Genomic DNA, 18,810 nt, shown 5'->3' with positions numbered 1-18,810 from the left:
ACTGTCACTCTGATCATCATTGTAAGTTAGGTACTAATACTTACTGTCACTCTGGTCATCATTGTAAGTTAGGTACTAGTACTTACTGTCACTCTGGTCATCATTGTAAGTTAGGTGCTAATACTTACTGTCACTCATGCCATCATTGTAAGTTCGGTACTAATACTTACTGTCACTCTGGTCATCATTGTAAGTTAGGTACTAATACTTACTGTCACTCTGGTCATCATTGTAAGTGAGGTACTAATACTTACTGTCACTCTGGTCATCATGGTAAGTTAAGTACTGCTACTTACTATCACTCTTGTCATCATTGTAAGTTAGGTACTAATACTTACTGTCACTCAGGTCATCATTGTAAGTTAGGTACTAATACTTACTGTCACTCTGGTCATCATTGTGAGTGAGGTACTAATACTTACTGTCACTCTGGTCATCAGTGTAAGTTAGGTACTAATACTTACTGTCACTCTTGTCATCATTGTAAGTTAGGTTAAGATACTTACTGTCACTCTGGTCATCATTGTAAGTAAGGTACTAGTACTTACTGTCACTCTGGTCATCATTGTAAGTTAGGTTCTAATACTTACTGTCACTCTGGTCATCATTGTTAGTTAGGTACTAATACTTACTTTCACTCTGGTCATCATTGTAAGTTAGGTACTAATACTTACTGTCACTCTGGTCATCATCGTAAGTTAGGTACTACTACTTACTGTCACTCTCGTCATCATTGTAAGTAAGGTAATAGTACTTACTGTCACTATGGTCATCATTGTAAATTAGGTACTAATACTTTCTGTCACTCTCGGCATCATTGTAAGTTAGGTGCTAGTACTTACTGTCACTGTACTAATACTTACTTCCACTCTGGTCATCATTATTAGTTAGGTACTAATATTTACTGTCACTCTGGACATCATTGTAAGTTAGGTGCTTATACTTACTGTCACTCTGGTCATCATTGTAAGTTAGGTACTACTACTTACTGTCACTCTGGTCATCATTGTAAGTTAGGTACTAATACTTACTGTCACTCTGGTCATCATTGTAAGTTAGTTACTAATACTTACTGTCACTGTGGTCATCATTGTAAGTTAGGTACTAGTACTTACTGTCACTCTGGTCATCAATGTAAGTTAGGTACTAGTACTTACTGTCACTCTGGTCATCATAGTAAGTTAGGTACTAGTACTTACTGTCACTCTGGTCATCAATGTAAGTTAGGTACTAATACTTACTGTCACTCCGGTCATCATTGTAAGTTAGGTACTAGTACTTACTGTCACTCTGGTCATCATTTTAAGTTAGGTACTAATACTTACTGTCACTCTGGTCATTATCGTAATTTAGGTTTTAATACTTACTATCACTGTGGTCATCATTGTAAGTTAGGTACTAATACTTACTGTCACTCTGGTCATTATCGTAAGCATTTGTAGTCCCACTATGTTCATCATTGTCAGATGAGTAAGAATTGTTACTGTCACTAAATTTAGCTAACATGTCTAGCTTTTATTCTGATGATTAATGTCAGTAGGAAACACTTTAACTCTCTCTATCCACCTTTTGTCGTTTTAATCCTGATGTTGACTTTCAGTTTGTGAGTCTACCCACTTTGGTTTTGACTGTGCCCAGCCCTGCATTTGCCACAATGAAGGTGTGTGTAACCCTGTCAATGGGGACTGCCATTGCCAACCAGGCTGGTCAGGGGTGCGGTGCGACCAAGGTAAGTCCCCGTCCATATATTGTAAATACAATCTAATCAAAATGATATTTTCGCATATATACAATTTTAATTAGATTGTTGTAAAAATGTCATTCTAATTGCCACAACTGCAGCACGGAGAGAGCACAAGGATATGTTGACTATCAAGCTGTTCATCCCCAGCTCTATTCCCCGATCGGACGTGAAAGTGTATTGGTCACCTTCCCGATCACTTGAGTTTTCTCCGGGTACTCCGGTTTCCTTCCACATTAAGACACTCTGCGCTCTTCCATCCAGGCCAGCAAGAATGATTAATATAAGTTAGAAAACTTGTTTCTTAATTGTTGTAAAATAAATAATGTTCGTGCTCATGTTTATGTAGGGCTTATGTAGTAGTTGGGGCGGGGATTCGATGTGACCATCAACTAGGGAACACTTTATTTTAGAATTTAGACTGCTGTCAATCTTGGTTTTATCATCACGCAAGGCAAGCCGACTGTCTGTGGCAGCAGACCGTTCAGCTTATCTCGGGTCAAACTAACTTTCTACAATGAAACAGTTTCATTCTCAAGCTTTCCACCGCCTAGTCATCTTTCATATAACTTTCTGGCCTTATAACAAAGGGGTGGCTGGACATACCACATACATATGGAACTATCTGCATATTTTTCCTGGGGCAAAATGCACTTGCAGGAGGGTGCTTCCAACTGTCACTCGTTTCGCACAATATTGGTGGCATTTTTGGGTCATATCTATGAATGCGACGGGCATAACGCATGCAATTCTCATCAGTTACCAAGAACGGAAGTGTTCTGTTTGCACCTATAATTATATGTCTGTATGTTGCATAGAATGTGTAAAAAATTCCAAAATAAACATGTTAATACTATAAGAATTACAAGACACATTCCATTGTGGAATGCCCAGTGAAAAATATATTTCCGTGGCAGATGTTTATTTTGTCTTCTAATGATGGCCATGATAGGTGACATGACTCCGTAATTGGCTAACAATTCCATTTGTGGCAATGTCCTTTTTATCCTAGGGATAATGCATATGATAGGGCGCGGAAGGCTTTCTGTGCCGATACGAAAAACATGCTGCATCTTTTTCATTCATGATAGTAGACAATGTGTAAAGATTATTCACAAAGACCTCTATGAAATGCACTTGTTTGTGTTGACAAGAACAATCACCTGATTAACATTATTACAGGATATTTGCAGTCGCCTATTTTGCTAGTCTGCACAGTAGTTTTCAATTATTCAAGTCTGACAGTATAGTAATTTGTCGGCACTGTCACTTTTGATGTTGTTTACCTGTTATATTCGTCTGGCTGTATAATACCTTTAAGCATAGTAGTTTATTTAGTAGGTATCCCGTTCCATTAGTTTTTCTGTCGTGTAAGTCTTGAAACTCTACTTTATTTCTTCTATACTATGACATTTTTGTACGAACAAATACAAAGGCCGATAGATTAGTTCCGTCCTTCGGAAACGAATTCAAATAGGATCATTTGGTCTAAACTTGTCATTCAGGTGTACACATGACAAGTTCATAATATGTTTTTGTTGCTAATGTCTTTTGCAGGAAACTCTTAAATCTATCAAATAGATTTTGCACTTTGTGTTACCTTAGTTTGAATGTTTCTTGGGGAAAAAAACAAATGATGTTCTCTATTACAATGATAAGTGAATGAATAGTATGAACTCCACTTCCTTGGTATTTCCTTCGTGTGTTTAATGAAGCATACTGCATACTTTGTTCTGGTTTCTTGTAGAATGTCCGGAAGGTCAGTTTGGTGTCGACTGTGCCCAGTCGTGCCCGCCATGCCAGAACGACGGGTCATGTGACAGTGTCACTGGTCGGTGCACTTGCGCAGCCGGATTTATGGGCCCACTGTGTAATGAGAGTAAGTGTCAAGCTGGAACCCTTCAGCATCTCAGCAACTTTATTAATGTGTATTTGGGTATGTTATATAAGTTCTGTTATCCTTTCATCCAATCGAATCTCGGGGAAAGATTTCTGAAATAGTTGCCTGTTTTACATGACCTGATGAATACAAATGGACAGACCTGTATGCATTTCACATAAAAAGTCGTAAAAACGCACAGTCTTATACCTACTCATGACCATTTACTTCCTCTCTGGCTTCAATTAACACCCAATTTGTGAAAATAGTTGGGGTTTTGTTATGAATATTAACTCATGAAAGACCTAATACATGTCTACCGTTGTTTACACACAGCATGTACACCTGGAGTATGGGGTAGTGATTGTTCCAACAAGTGTCCTCTAGCCTGTTCTCTCACGTGCTTCACCACTACGGGCATGTGTACCTGTCTTCCGAGCACCTGTCTAAATGGAGGCACATGTAATGAAAAGGTAGATGGTTTCGTATAGCTTGATTTGTGTGTTTCAATAAACTGTTGACAGTCGAGAAAAGACAGACAAAAATGCTGAGTTAAAAACAAATATTTCCATGCCTCCCTTTTTCAGACTGACTGCGTATAAATTAGTGGATACGCAGTGATAAAAGGTCGGCGGATTTATATTTGTTTCAAATATGGCGCCATTCACGCTTCAGCAACAGTCCGATGACTCGAAGGACCTCTCACATTACTAAATTTAAAATGTAAAAGCTATGCAAGGAAGAAAAATATATAATTGTCCACTGTGGATTTTCTAAAACCCCATATATCGATGTAGATTCACTTGAACTATAGTATCCTAGCAAACCCGACTACCGTAGTTTCCGACTGCTTTTTTCCTGCGTATTGAAGCAAATAAACATTTTTTGGATGTGCATATAAGGATGTTTGCCAAATGCTTTCATACTACCGTATACGCCGTCAAAAGGAAGGTCAATCCTTATTTCACAAAACACTCTTATCTCGTAATTGATTGGTTTCACAATTGATTTATTTCTTGGTTCGAAAGAACCTATAGATAATCAATATACATATATAACTCTCCACATAAAAAAACCCAAATATATCTTTCATACCATCACACATACCTTTTACCGATAATAAAGTTAATTTTATTCATCGCGCCGCGTAATGAAATTATAAATTAATTGACTTAGAATAAAAAACTTACGCGACGCACTTACTAGGATGCTGTGAACAGAGGACCAGTGTAAGTCGGAAGTATGCAGTGTCATGTATGTCTTACTCCTTAGAGTTGTGTGTCCAACAACAGTTGATATAAAATATAAGTTAAATGGTCAAGCAAGTGCTGCGATTGGTCAGTTAACTAAATCGTAACTCTGACCAATCGAGTAAGTACAGACATTCAACTCACAAAACGAGTACGCCAACACACCAACACAATCAATGACGTCACAAACATGTGTACTTTCAGGTAAAATACATGCATATATAACGAACAGATAATAAACACCGTGATACAATTAAGGACTTCCCACCCTTCGTAATACACGTTTTTCTTGTCGTATTTTCTTGTCGTCATTTCCGTATCGTGTATCGGGCATTCCGTTACCGTAGTGTAAATTATAACACTGGGTAAACAATAGTACACGTTCGTTTAGATGATATGTCAACACCAGATATCGAGACTTTACTTGGAAATGTAACACACCACGTACTTCAGAAATAAAGCTTATGATACAAAGACATTAATTAACACACGGTAGGACACTGCCATAAGATCAGAAGACTTCAAGAGGGTCTTATATGAGGGGCATGGAATGCAGACTGATGTGTTTTGTTTACCGACCTCACCTGTACATATCAAGTGCTAACAGTAGCTCACGAGCTCGGGGTCACTACGACTTTTGTTAGATAAATCATTTAACAAATGCAATTACACTACCTCGGTGAAAATAGTGGTTTGTAAAATATCAAGATCCCTTTAAAATGCAAGTACATGTGCGTGCTCGTAATAACGGCATACCATGCAATAGCCTATGGTTACATATGTACCTGACATGTAAATATACTATGCGTAAGCGGCTATTAAATGATGTCCAAAGTGTACATAATTGAGAGTAATTTTGTTCCATAAACGAACAGTAAATTGACGATTTAATATTGTAATTTAATATATTTCCGTCGTTTTTGGTACAGTAAAGACAATAATTGTCATTGTATGAATTCTATCCCTCTGCAAAAAGTTCCGTTTTTTTCAAGGTAGACAAATCTCATCGGGATCAAAACTATTGTAAAATGTAAAATAAATAACTTTGGGTGTATTTGGTTCAATTTTTCACTCTTTTTGTATGAAAATATGTGTCCTGTTTGCTTTCAGCTTGTATATAATAACTTTTATCCATACAATTTCAATAAAAATAACTTTTTTAACATATAGTAGATGTTTTATGATAAGCAAAATATTTGTAGGGTTGATTAGCAATGCTCCTTTTTATCATTTTATTTATGTTATAGTTTTGAACAATGACACGCACTCAAAAAATGTGAAAATGATAAATTTGACAAAAATTAAATTTTTCGGTATTTCTTACCAAAAAATCCCCAGTTTATCGGAATGCTTAGATTTTCATAAAATCATCACTCCATAATGACATAACAATTATGTGAAACACTGGACAGTGCATTAAAGACTTAAACCAAAGATGTTTCGAAAGTCAAATAATTTGAAATGCTTTTCTATAAGAAACGTTTTTACTGCATAACAACACCGATAAACTTTGTGTGATATAGTTCTAGGATATATAGGCATTTTGTGTAAAATAAAAATCGTAAGCTTATTCAAATGTGTTTCTTTTACTGCAGGGCTTGTGCTCGTGTGTTCCTGGTTTTTATGGCAGTGACTGTTCCCAGACGACAAAACCCCAATGGTCTGGCTCTGTGTCCGCCCACACGGCGATCCGATCATCAAGTAATTCACAATAATACAGCATTCTGTCTCAATGCTCACTATTCTCATTACTATTTTTCAAACAATCACTAATTGGTAATGCATACTGTAGCCAAAACTCGGTATGTCAATGCAACTTGTTGACTTTGTTGACGTATGGAGGGCCCATACTTTAGGAGGATTTCTGTAAGCAACAACAGCTCCAACTAAAATCGAATATATATACTATACTATCGCCGTCAGTTTTGTAACGCTATTAGCTTAGGTACACCGTTGTAATACCTGAACGAAAAGTCTATCAAATCGACAAAAAGATGGTTCAAAAGTCAAATAATTTGAAATGCTTTTCTATTAGAAACGTTTTTTACTGCATAACAACACTGTCCAGTGTGATGTGTGACACACTATCCAGTCTACATGTAAAAGGATAGATAGGCGGACAGTGTAGCCGATGTGACGGCCATTTGATATTGCCAACTCGTACATTTTAATATTTTTGCGAAGATGAAGGGGATTGGAGAAAAACCCTATTAGTAATATCGAAAGTGTATTTACATGTGAGCAACACTTTGTTTGTATCTTAAATGGTTTTTACCGTAATTCGAACTCGAAATCAACAAATAAATAAAATATAGTAAATAATGAATTATAACAGAAGAATGGAAACACGGTAGTTTAGTGGTCGGATGCCGGGCTCGTGACCGAAGGGTTGTATCTTTGAGCAAGATATTTTACTCCGCGTGTTCTAGTCTACTTCGCTGTAAATGAGTACGTGGTTGGCCAGTGCTAGAATTGTTGAATGATAGCTGTTAGCGGTGAAATGGCAGCTCCGGCTGTATGCTCTCCAGGGAGTTGAGAAAAATATTGACTGGTTGCAAAGGCCCTATAACCACGATAATAATTTGTGAACGGCTTTAAGACGACCTACGAACTAGGTTGTGATAAAGCGGTATGTAAGAACCTCGAATTATTATTATTATTAATAAAAGAAAAAAGGGTGTTCCGGGTGAGCAGCATTATTTGCTTCATCAAGGACACATGTCGTGTTAATCTAGATCAATCCGAGTTATATCGTAACTGAATGTCATGTATTTCTATGTTTAACTACTAGTAAATTAACAGTTCCTTCGCAGATTGTTTATATGCTTAATTACATGTATTTTTCAGATTCTGGGGGCGTATACCTGAGTAAGGGATCAATGGCTGGTCTTGTCCTGGGTCTTATCATCATGGCCCTAATTGCTGTGACAGCAGTTTTTCTTCTGATGCGCAAAAAATATACTGGCCAGTTTATTAAAGGACCGGGCGGTGTTGCACAAACTGGCTTTTCCCCAGAGGTCAAAGATGTAAGTATATTATGTTTTCCATATAGACATACGTATATTTTGGTGAGGTTTTGCTTATGTAATACAATGAATTAATCAACATCGCGCGGTGAGCCAACATAAAATTAAACAAAACTTGCCGTTTAGGGGGAAAATAACAAGATATTTTATTTTTTTTTTATTTTTTTTTCACAATTGTTTTCACCACAAAGTTAAACAGTGTTTTTTGTTGATATTTCTCTCACTGTATACTTTATGTACAGAAATGTTCTCACAGTTGGCGCTAACACCTTCACATAGCCCGGGTATCTGGTGGTGCATATACATGTACGCTGTTTTTGTGAAACTTATGTCGTTGTTCATTAGGTATGCTAGTTTTGCTGAAGAAACAATTAATAAAACATTTTGCTTGCATCTAATTCAAACTACAGTTTACTTAAAATGTCTTACTTTCTTTCTTTAATATGTAGATTGATGTTAGGTAACAGACAAACAAACGGAGAGATATTTAAGAGTGGTGTGCAATATATTTCAGGAAACAACTGATGGTGCTGCAGGTTTCTCAAATCCTCTTCACTTTGCTGAATTTTCCACACCAAAGTCCGATCCCGACCTGTCTCAGAAAGATAGTGCAGCATAATGAAAACACTCATCATAGAATAATACTGCAAATTCATTACGTTATCATCTCGGTAGCATCGCTATTATCTATCATTCTCGTTACCTAGTGATATTCTCATACATACGTTTGTGAAATAGGCCATGCCCTTAATAAGGGTCCATTGTTATTACTGTTTAAGGTGAGTGTTTGCAAAGTTTAAGCCAAAACACTGATATAAGTTCAGTTTAATGTGTGTACCGCTACAACAGTTAAAACTGTGTTGTAATGTTGGGTTGCCGTCGACCAATATTGTGTGACCACTACGCACGTTAAATCTAGCTAGTAGGTTTGTGCAGATTGCCATGAGACAAAGTCTCGTGACGCTTCACAAGTTAAATAAAGGAAATTATATTGTGCATTACGTCAGCCAATGTAACGTTCTGTTATTAAAGAGAATTAGATATGATTTTATATAAAATACAATAGGTGAACATGAAAAATAGCTTTGTAATGTTTTAGTGATGTTATTTGAGCCTTGTTGCTACAATGTACTTCGTCATACTGTTGAGATACGTCCTTTATCCTATAGGACGCGCTTACTGCCAAAGCACATTTGTACACATTTATTGATCAATGCCAGATAAACAAACGCTTGAATCATAATCAAATATGTCATTCAAAGCATGGTTGATCAATACTCTACCATTTTAGTTGGAATTTGAAATTAAGAGGTCAGGTTATTTATATCTAGAAGGTATGAAAAGCATCGTGACATGTTGCACTTGTTACAATAATACAAACAATATGGTGTGGCCATTAATTGCCTGCATTATTATGGTTTGGTTCTCACTGAGGTAAATGTAATTGTTTGGAGAGGAACAATTGTTCTAGTGACTCGGAATATGTTCTGTTATATTTTCTTTGCACACGAGTACAACGTTAATGATGTCTAGACAAATATCTTTACAAAACAGACAAATAAGTATTTCTCCCTGTGGAATTTTACCAAAAAAGAATTAAAACGAGGTAATATCCCTAATACAAAAGTATAGTTTTCTTTCTTTCTTTCTACAAATAGATAGAACTAGAAATGTAGAAAATATCATCGTTATTCCTTATATGGGAAGTGACAGATAAACTTATAATTTCGACGGACACCGTGTGTCTAACTCTACTGTTTGCTACGTTAAATTTGATTAAAAACACACCAAGTTCTCTGTACTACACACAGTAAAAGGTGAACTCATGGCTTGACAGCAGGTAGCATGGTAGCTCAACATAGGGTCACCAAGTGGCTCTAACGGCTCTGCTTCAGGGAAAACTAGTTTTTACTATTTTCACTGTTTAGAAATGTTATTATCGAATGATGAAAGCAATTGTTTTCATTTTACGCTGATTATCCATGTACGTATAACTTGTCTTTCCATAGTGCAATGTTTCATAATTACTCAGTGTTATTATTAAAAGTCTATTATGCTATAAGAAAAAATGTCGATATCATTTTTTTGTAGAAATACATGTAAATTGTCATAGTATGTGTTTTGTATCGCATGTGAAATACTGTAAAGAGAATAATGAGCATACAAATGATATGTGGGTAACTATTCAAGTCTGTGAATAGCTTACCTTCCTAAAAAAAGTAACTAGTCACAGACTTGAATTAGTAATCTTCCTCCAAGCATATAACTTTTCAACTCGGTGGATAGCTAAGCTTCCTCTAGAAAGTGTCTATTCAACTCTGTGAATAGATACATACAAATAGCTAGCCTTCCTTCAAAAACGAAATTATCTGTGACTTTCTATGTCTTTACATTTTAACTTGCTCATTTTGATTTAGAACAAAGATTGTCAAAGTATTACACTTGTGTTGTTTTTATTTTTGAAACTTAGTTATGTGATAACCGGCACTTTACTTTTCAGCAACACGTTGGTATAGTATCTGGTGAGGTAGAGTTCAGGTACTAGGTACGTCATGAATGTATATACACAAACCTTAAATCTTCTGAGAAATCTTGATCTGCCGTTTTAAGTCTGGCTCGGTCATTGGTCTGAGTTATCAAATCAACACCTAATACTCCAGAAACTGAAACACTATAAATCTCGTATACAGGAACGTCATAAGGCATAACGTATAATTTAGTTATTATCTCATAAAACTGGATATCAGTTTAGTAATGGACATTGATGGTAAGACAGTATTTGGACAATTTCTAAGAGGCATCTTGTCTATCTACTGATGGACATTGATGGCAAGACTGTATTTGGACTATATCTAAGAGGTATCTTGTCGATCTAGTGATGAACATTGATGATAGGACTGTATTTGGACTATATCTAAGAGGTATCTTGTCGATCTAGTGATGGACATTGATGGTAAGACTGTATTTGGACTATACCAAAGAGGTATCTGGTCGATCTAGTGATGGATATTGATGGTAAGACTGTATTTGACTATATCTAAGAGGTGTCTTATCGATCTACTAATGGACATTGATGGTAAGACTATATTTGGACTATATCTAAGAGGTATCTGGTCGATCTACTAATGGACATTGATGGTAAGACTGTATTTGGACTATACCAAAGAGGTATCGTGTCGATCTACTGATGGACATTGATGGTAAGACTGTATTTGGACTATATCAAAGAGGTATCTGGTCGATCTACTGATGGACATTGATGGTAAGACTGTATTTGGACTATACCAAAGAGGTATCTTGTCGATCTACTGATGGACATGGATGGTAAGACTGTATTTGGACTATATCTAAGAGGTATCTTGTCGATCTACTGATGGACATTGATGGTAAGACCGTATTTGGACTATATCTAAGAGGTATCTTGTCGATCTAGTGATGGACAGTGATGGTAAGACTGTATTTTGACTATATCTAAGAGGTGTCTTGTCGATCTAGTGATGGACATTGATGGTAAGACTGTATCTGGACTATATCTAAGAGGTATCTTGTCGATCTACTGATGGACATTGATGGTAAGACCGTATTTGGACTATATCTAAGAGGTATCTTGTCGATCTAGTGATGGACAGTGATGGTAAGACTGTATTTTGACTATATCTAAGAGGTGTCTTGTCGATCTAGTGATGGACATTGATGGTAAGACTGTATCTGGACTATATCTAAGAGGTATCTTGTCGATCTACTGATGGACATTGATGGTAAGACCGTATTTGGACTATATCTAAGAGGTATCTTGTCGATCTAGTGATGGACAGTGATGGTAAGACTGTATTTTGACTATATCTAAGAGGTGTCTTGTCGATCTAGTGATGGACATTGATGGTAAGACTGTATCTGGACTATATCTAAGAGGTATCTTGTCGATCTACTGATGGACATTGATGGTAAGACCGTATTTGGACTATATCTAAGAGGTATCTTGTCGATCTAGTGATGGACAGTGATGGTAAGACTGTATTTTGACTATATCTAAGAGGTATCTTGTCGATCTAGTGATGGACACTGATGGTAAGACTGTATTTTGACTATATCTAAGAGGTGTCTTGTCGATCTAGTGATGGACATTGATGGTAAGACTGTATCTGGACTATATCTAAGAGGTGTCTTGTCGATCTACTGATGGACATTGATGGTAAGACCGTATTTGGACTATATCTAAGAGGTATCTTGTCGATCTAGTGATGGACATTGATGATAAGACCGTATTTGGACTATATCTAAGAGGTGTCTTGTCGATCTAGTGATGGACATTGATGGTAAGACTGTATTTGGACTATATCTAAGAGATATCTTCTCGATCTAGCATCAACATTTCAAAGTCATTAACGATGATGATCAAAGGACATCCCATTACAATATTTGATGAGAAATTTGTTTGAGAAATTGTTTCAGTGGTTCTGGTAAAAAGGAATGTTATATTTAGATACCACGTACGAGGTAAGTATTTCACAATCATAGTTTGACATTCAAAATTATAATTGTTTAGTATTAGCGATAAACGGAGGAATATTCCAATCATATCGATAAATAGGTTCATTGCTTTTTGTTTTGTTTTTCGCTTTACTTGCTTTAGTAAATAGAACTGTAATTATGCAGTGCCTCTATGTAACGGTTAAAGGATCCAGATATTATACCAACTCAAACCAAACATCTGTTAATGTATTATTTGTAACATCCAATCACTCCCAGTCCAAAGTATTGATAACGAGGTCAACCATCTGTTAATGTATAATTTATAACATCCAATCGCTCTCAGCCAAAAGCATAGACAACGGGGTCAAATATCTGTTAATGTATTATTTGAAACATCCAATCACTCCCAGTCCAAAGCATAAATTACGAGGTCATGCATCTGTTAATGTATAATTTATAACATCCAATCACTCTCAGCCCAAAGCATAGACTACGTGGTCAACATCTGTTAATGTATAATTGATAACATCCCATCACTCTCAGCCCAAAGCATATAAGTATTTCGTGGTCAAACATCTGTTAGTGTTTAATTTAAAACATCCAATCACTCTCAGCCCGAATCATAGATTACCTGGTCAAACATCTGTTAATGTATAATTTATAACATCCAATTACTCCCAGCCCGATGCATAGATTACGTGGTCAAACGTCTGTTAATGTTTAATTTATAACATCCAATCACTCTCAGCATAAAACATAGATTACGTGGTCAAACATCTGTTATTGTATTATTGGTAACATCCAATCACTCTCAGCCAAAAGCATAGATTACATGGTCAAACATCTGTTAATGTATAATTTAAAACATCCTATCACTCCTAGCCCACATTTTAAATGAACATACAACTGTGTATGTATTTTTGTCATCAAGTTATTGAGCTTTCAATACTATACCCAGTGCTTCAGAAGATCTAGATCTATAGTATAGACACAGGTGATGCTGAAACACGCATTTAATATACCACAAATCCCTCTCCGTCACTGAAAATGTGTACGACGGAACTGGTGACAAATATACAAAATATCCATTATACTCTCCAAAACACAAACAGTAACTTAACATTTCTAAATCCAATCAGCTATTTTCCTATTAAGTACATACTGTAAGTGATCGTTAGTATTCCAGTAGATAAAGTATTTCAGGACGCTAGGGAAGCCAGCATTAATGATTTAAGAAATATGATGTTTGAGATAAAAGAAATATCAATAAACAAAAATAATAATTCTGCACGTTCATCAAGTATACCATTTTTCTGTAAATTGTTTTTTTCAAAGAAAATAGATCCCTAACATGTTTTTTACAAAGTAAACTTTAACGGGAAAAGAAGATCTAAATACTCAATCAGAATGGAAGACAGTAGACTTCTGTTTATGAACCAACGCTTCAACAAACAGAGGAAATAACAAGAACTCTAAGCCATATCGAAAGGACGCCAATGGGTGTTCATGATACACTGTATGTAAACAATTAACGACATCAAACCATCTCCGGCAGACAGGTCACATAAACAGACATCTATTATTAGTGTCACCTAACAAGCCACCCATCAGAACACGTTAACATCTATTGCTTAACTGAAACTCAGAACCACTTATCAATCTTCGATATCCATCCAAGTGCAAAAAACGAATATATCATGTAACTTAATTATAGGCATATGGCACTAGTTAACATATCACATATTCATAATACCTCATAAAACACCTACATTTACTGATCATTTTTGTATTCAATTAACTGTATTGTCACCTGGGACATCCCGGAACTGATAATTAGCTATAATAGAGAATGTCAGGACGCCTGGGAAGGTCGGACTAATTACCAAACGTGAAATGACAAAGGTAGAACGTGTCAGCTATAAAACTGATACGATAATAAATATTTCCGGGCTACAAATATGTTGGAAATATATCGAAATTAAAAAAACTGTCTACATTATAAATTATGAATGTGTCTGCGGATTGCGTTTCTAAGAATTATGTTATGTTTTAACACCAAATACATTAAACGGATACATTCGATATAAGCAAACAAAGAAAAAACTCAACATGAAATTACATGGATACATCAAAAATAGTATAACGAGCGTTTCCTCGATGTTTTAAATGGGCAGTAATTGCAGTACACAACTTTACGAACCATATCCCATAATTTAAATGCTGTCTGCGGTTTCATAAATAATAAATAACAGCGAAATTAATATAAGTATCTTTCTTAAGTGTGAAAATAGTATCGAGCCACGCAAAATAATTGAAACTGAAATAGTTTCTAAAAAACTAACATTATTGAACATTACCGGAAAGTTCCATTTTGCTGAAATAACACCCGGGTTTGTGTCTCCATAACAACAGTTCTGATACCCTAAGTCCTTCATGCAAAATAATAGATGGGTCGGGTTATAAACAAATAAATACATGTCACGTACAATGGGGAAGAGTGAAAGAAAAATAATAAATATAAAGGAATAAAAGAAAGAAATGAAGTGCAAAGTTAATTAACAAAGATACCATAGATACAGCAAGCATTGACAAAATATACCACAGATACAGCAAGCATTGGCAAAATATACCATAGATACAGCAAGCATTGGCAAAATATACCATAGATACAGCAAGCATTGACAAAATACACCATAGATACAGCAAGCTTAGACAATATATGCCAAAGATAAAGCAAGCTTAGATAAATTATACCATAGATACAACAAGCATTTGCAAAATATACCATAGATACAGCAAGCATTGGCAAAATATACCATAGATACAGCAAGCATTGGCAAAATATACCATAGATACAGCAAGCATTGGCAAAATATACCACAGATACAGCAAGCATTGACAAAATACACCATAGATACAGCAAGCATTGGCAAAATACATCATAGATACAGCAAGCATTGGCAAAATATACCATACATACAGCAAGCTTAGACAATATATGCCAAAGATAAAGCAAGCATTTGCAAAATATACCACAGATACAGCAAGCTTAGACAATATATGCCAAAGATAAAGCAAGCTAAGACAAATTATACCATAGATACAACAAGCATTTGAAAAATATACCACAGATACAACAGCTTAGACAGTATATGCCAAAGATAAAGCTAGCTTAGACAAATTATACCATAGATACAACAAGAATTTGTAAAATATACCACAGATACAGCAAGCTTAGAAAATATATGCCAAAGACAAAACAAGCTTAGACAAAATATACCATAGATACCAGAGATACAACAAGCGTTTGCAAAATATTCCACAAATACAGCAAATATTGACAAAATATACCACAGATACAGCAAACATTGACAAAATATGCCACAGATACAGCAATTATTGACAACTTTTACCACAGAATCAATTTATAATGACAAAATTGCAAACAAACAATTACAAAAAAAACCATCAGTGTCATAATCCAAGGCCAAAATATTTCATGCCGTTAGCTCATAAAAATACAATTGCAAGTTATTATGATTACTAGATAAAACAGAAACAACACACAAAGACAAAATTTGCTTAAATCATAAAACAATATGCATGAAACACAATAGCATAACATGCCACAGCGTCACCAAATTTTGACAAAGTATTTGGATAGTTCACGGAATTTGTTGGACACCTGTGACACCATCGTAATCATTTAGGTTATTGATATAAGCCGAAAGCTGTCAATGTTTTAGAGAAATGCGGATTGGTTTTCAATAAGTTTCTCACACTTTTTGGACAGTTTGATGCTCACATCTAACTTAAAACATGGTCCCCTTTGAGTGTCTCTTATTCTGAGTTTGGTAACAGATTGTGTTTGCGTTTACTGATCCATTTAACGTACTCGATCATTTAATTAACCCAGTTCCCACTCATGCAAAGCGCATCAGCATTAAATGACCAAATATATCTGTATATCATAGCGTAATTAGTCAAAGAAAAATCTAAGCATCAAAGCAAAATGACAACATTTACCACACCGCCTGCATACAAAATAGTATATATCACAGACTGTCAATATACAACGACAAAGTATACCACAGCCTCAACGTACTATAAAAAATGTACCACAGAATCAACAAACAACGTCAAAATATACCACAGCGTCAACGAATAGCGTCAAAACACATCAATTAAATATCGCGCAATACGGTAACCCGCTTTACAGGTACCAGAGTGCGACACGTTCAATCAATGATGACGCTGGAAGTCATGCTTATTTAATAAGTTTCATCAGGGGACGATCTGTCTACCTGGGCACACTCGCATGTATCATAAGGGAACCGAGAACACTTATCGATACGATCAGGATGTGACTTTTTAAGGAAGAATGAAGACCGGCATTTGCAAGGTAAGTGTTCTATACATATACATTAAACACTTGAATGAGTCAGACAATTAAGTCCTGTCTGATTTTTTGTTTTACTTTACTTGATTGTTTAGGACTAAACATTGCAAGTTTATAGGGCTGTAGTTCTTATAGTTCGGGTATCATTTTTTCAAAACTTTCAACTGATTCCCAGCAACACTTATAATAATGGGTATAACTGCACCAAAATGTAACAATAATAACCACTGCTGCACCGTTATGTAACAGATCTAGAGGTCATTAGGTTTTTTTCATGCCTTCGCCTGGAGTCGAACCGAATACCATAGATGCTCGGATTCTGGAATATATGTGATATATTAAGGTATCGCACATCACTGTGATAATAACTAATTTGGTTCTACAATATAAATATCATCATCTGTTTACGTATCGCACCCTACTAGATATCACACCCCTTACTAGTATAATTTTAGAGGGAAATTGTGGTGTAAACTCATTAAACATGGAGTTCGAGGTAAATTGTTAAAGATAATACAATCCCTATATGAAAATGTTAAATCTTGTGTTAAATACAACTGTCGTATTTCAGAATGTTTTTCGAGCAGAACCGGTCTCTTCCAAGGAGAAGTTCTCTCACCAATTTTATACAGTTTATTTGTCAATGACTGTGAAATGAATTTTATCAGAGAAAATTGTCAACCAGTTGAAATTGGTATGATATCCTTATTTTTACTTATGTACGCAGACGACAAAGTTCTTATTGCAGAAACACCGCATGCTCTACAATCTATGTTAGATGCTTTATGTTTGTATAATAATGATTGGAAGCTTACTCTTAATACAGATAAAACTAAAATTGTCGTTTTAAGGAATGAAGGTATTGTAAAACAGGACGAAAGATGGTTTTATGACAATAAAATGTTAAAATGACAATGTATAAGAACAGTATTTCATATATTAGCTTAAGCGCCCACAAGCTCAATATTAAAAGTGGAAGAAACAATAATTTAGCTAGGTCCAATAGAGTTTGTACATTATGTGATACTCATGATATTGAGGATGAGTTTCACTTCATCCTTAAGTGTCCTATTTATGCAGGTTTACGGGTGAGATACCTGAAACCATATTATTTTAGTCGTCCCAGTGAATTTAAACTTGTTCAATTGCTCAGTTCTAATAATGTAAAAGATTTGTGTAATCTTGGTAAATATGTAAGATTTGCTTTTAAGAAGCGCTCTCAGTCATTATAGTATTATTACATTCTTGAGTGTGTGTGTGTATGTGATACGATTATATACAATTATCACTCTCATGTACATCATTACTCTGTTTAACCTGGTAATATGTATTAACATTGTGTTTTGTATCTTATAAGTCGTACGGCTTACAGAATAAACTAATTGAATTGAATTGATATAAAGTGGACACTTGGGTGCGATACGTAAACAGATAATGTACATGTTATATATATAATAAAGGGGTGTGATATCTACTGGGGTGCGATACGTAAACATATACTGTTATATATATACAAGAACCCAGTTATTTATTATCACAGTGATGTGCGATACCTGAATATGTCAGATATATTCCGGAAGCCGAGCACCTATGATTTCCAGGGCCGAGTCGGTAGGAAGCGGCTAGTATTTTTACCAGGGTGACACAAACAAATGCATGTTATTGGTTTTTGAAATTTTAGAGACAAGGTTCCTCACCAGCAGCCTAAAAGAGAAACATCATTCTCATTAGAGATATGAGTGTCAGAAAGAATGGTACCAGATAAGTTGAATGGGGCCGATGTGGATAATTAAGTCCGAACCAACAACATCGGACGACAAACAAGAATAATGTTTATCATTTGTTTGCCTCGAACCCAGTCCTAGATCGTACTTGTCCGGAACACACTGCTGAGCACCAAGTTGGCAGCTTTCTACCATCAGCTGATGAAAAATGTGTTTTTTCTAGAACAGCCTCGCGTAAACGTCGCAGCCATCATGTAAATCCCAGAAGGTTTCAAAGCTGTTTCTCCTGTTAATCATGTTGGAATTGTGATTTAATGC

General features: G+C 35.6%; 1 protein-coding gene across 1 annotated transcript in view; it reads left to right on the top strand.

The window, feature by feature from the left end:
• LOC110458731 overlaps window positions 1-10,335 on the top strand; it is a 69,732-nt gene extending 59,397 nt beyond the window's left edge. The window contains exons 37-42 of the mRNA XM_021510613.1: window positions 1,601-1,729; window positions 3,489-3,620; window positions 3,957-4,093; window positions 6,466-6,571; window positions 7,718-7,896; window positions 8,411-10,335. Of these exons, the coding sequence (XP_021366288.1) occupies window positions 1,601-1,729; window positions 3,489-3,620; window positions 3,957-4,093; window positions 6,466-6,571; window positions 7,718-7,896; window positions 8,411-8,515 (788 nt within the window). The 3' untranslated portion in view covers window positions 8,516-10,335. The remainder of the gene's footprint in view (window positions 1-1,600; window positions 1,730-3,488; window positions 3,621-3,956; window positions 4,094-6,465; window positions 6,572-7,717; window positions 7,897-8,410) is intronic.
• Window positions 10,336-18,810: the final 8,475 nt, after the last annotated feature.

The sequence above is a fragment of the Mizuhopecten yessoensis genome, unplaced genomic scaffold (assembly GCF_002113885.1).
Source record: "Mizuhopecten yessoensis strain PY_sf001 unplaced genomic scaffold, ASM211388v2 scaffold9727, whole genome shotgun sequence".
In the NCBI taxonomy this organism is placed as follows: domain Eukaryota; kingdom Metazoa; phylum Mollusca; class Bivalvia; order Pectinida; family Pectinidae; genus Mizuhopecten; species Mizuhopecten yessoensis.
This window is presented reverse-complemented; position numbering and strand designations above follow the sequence as displayed.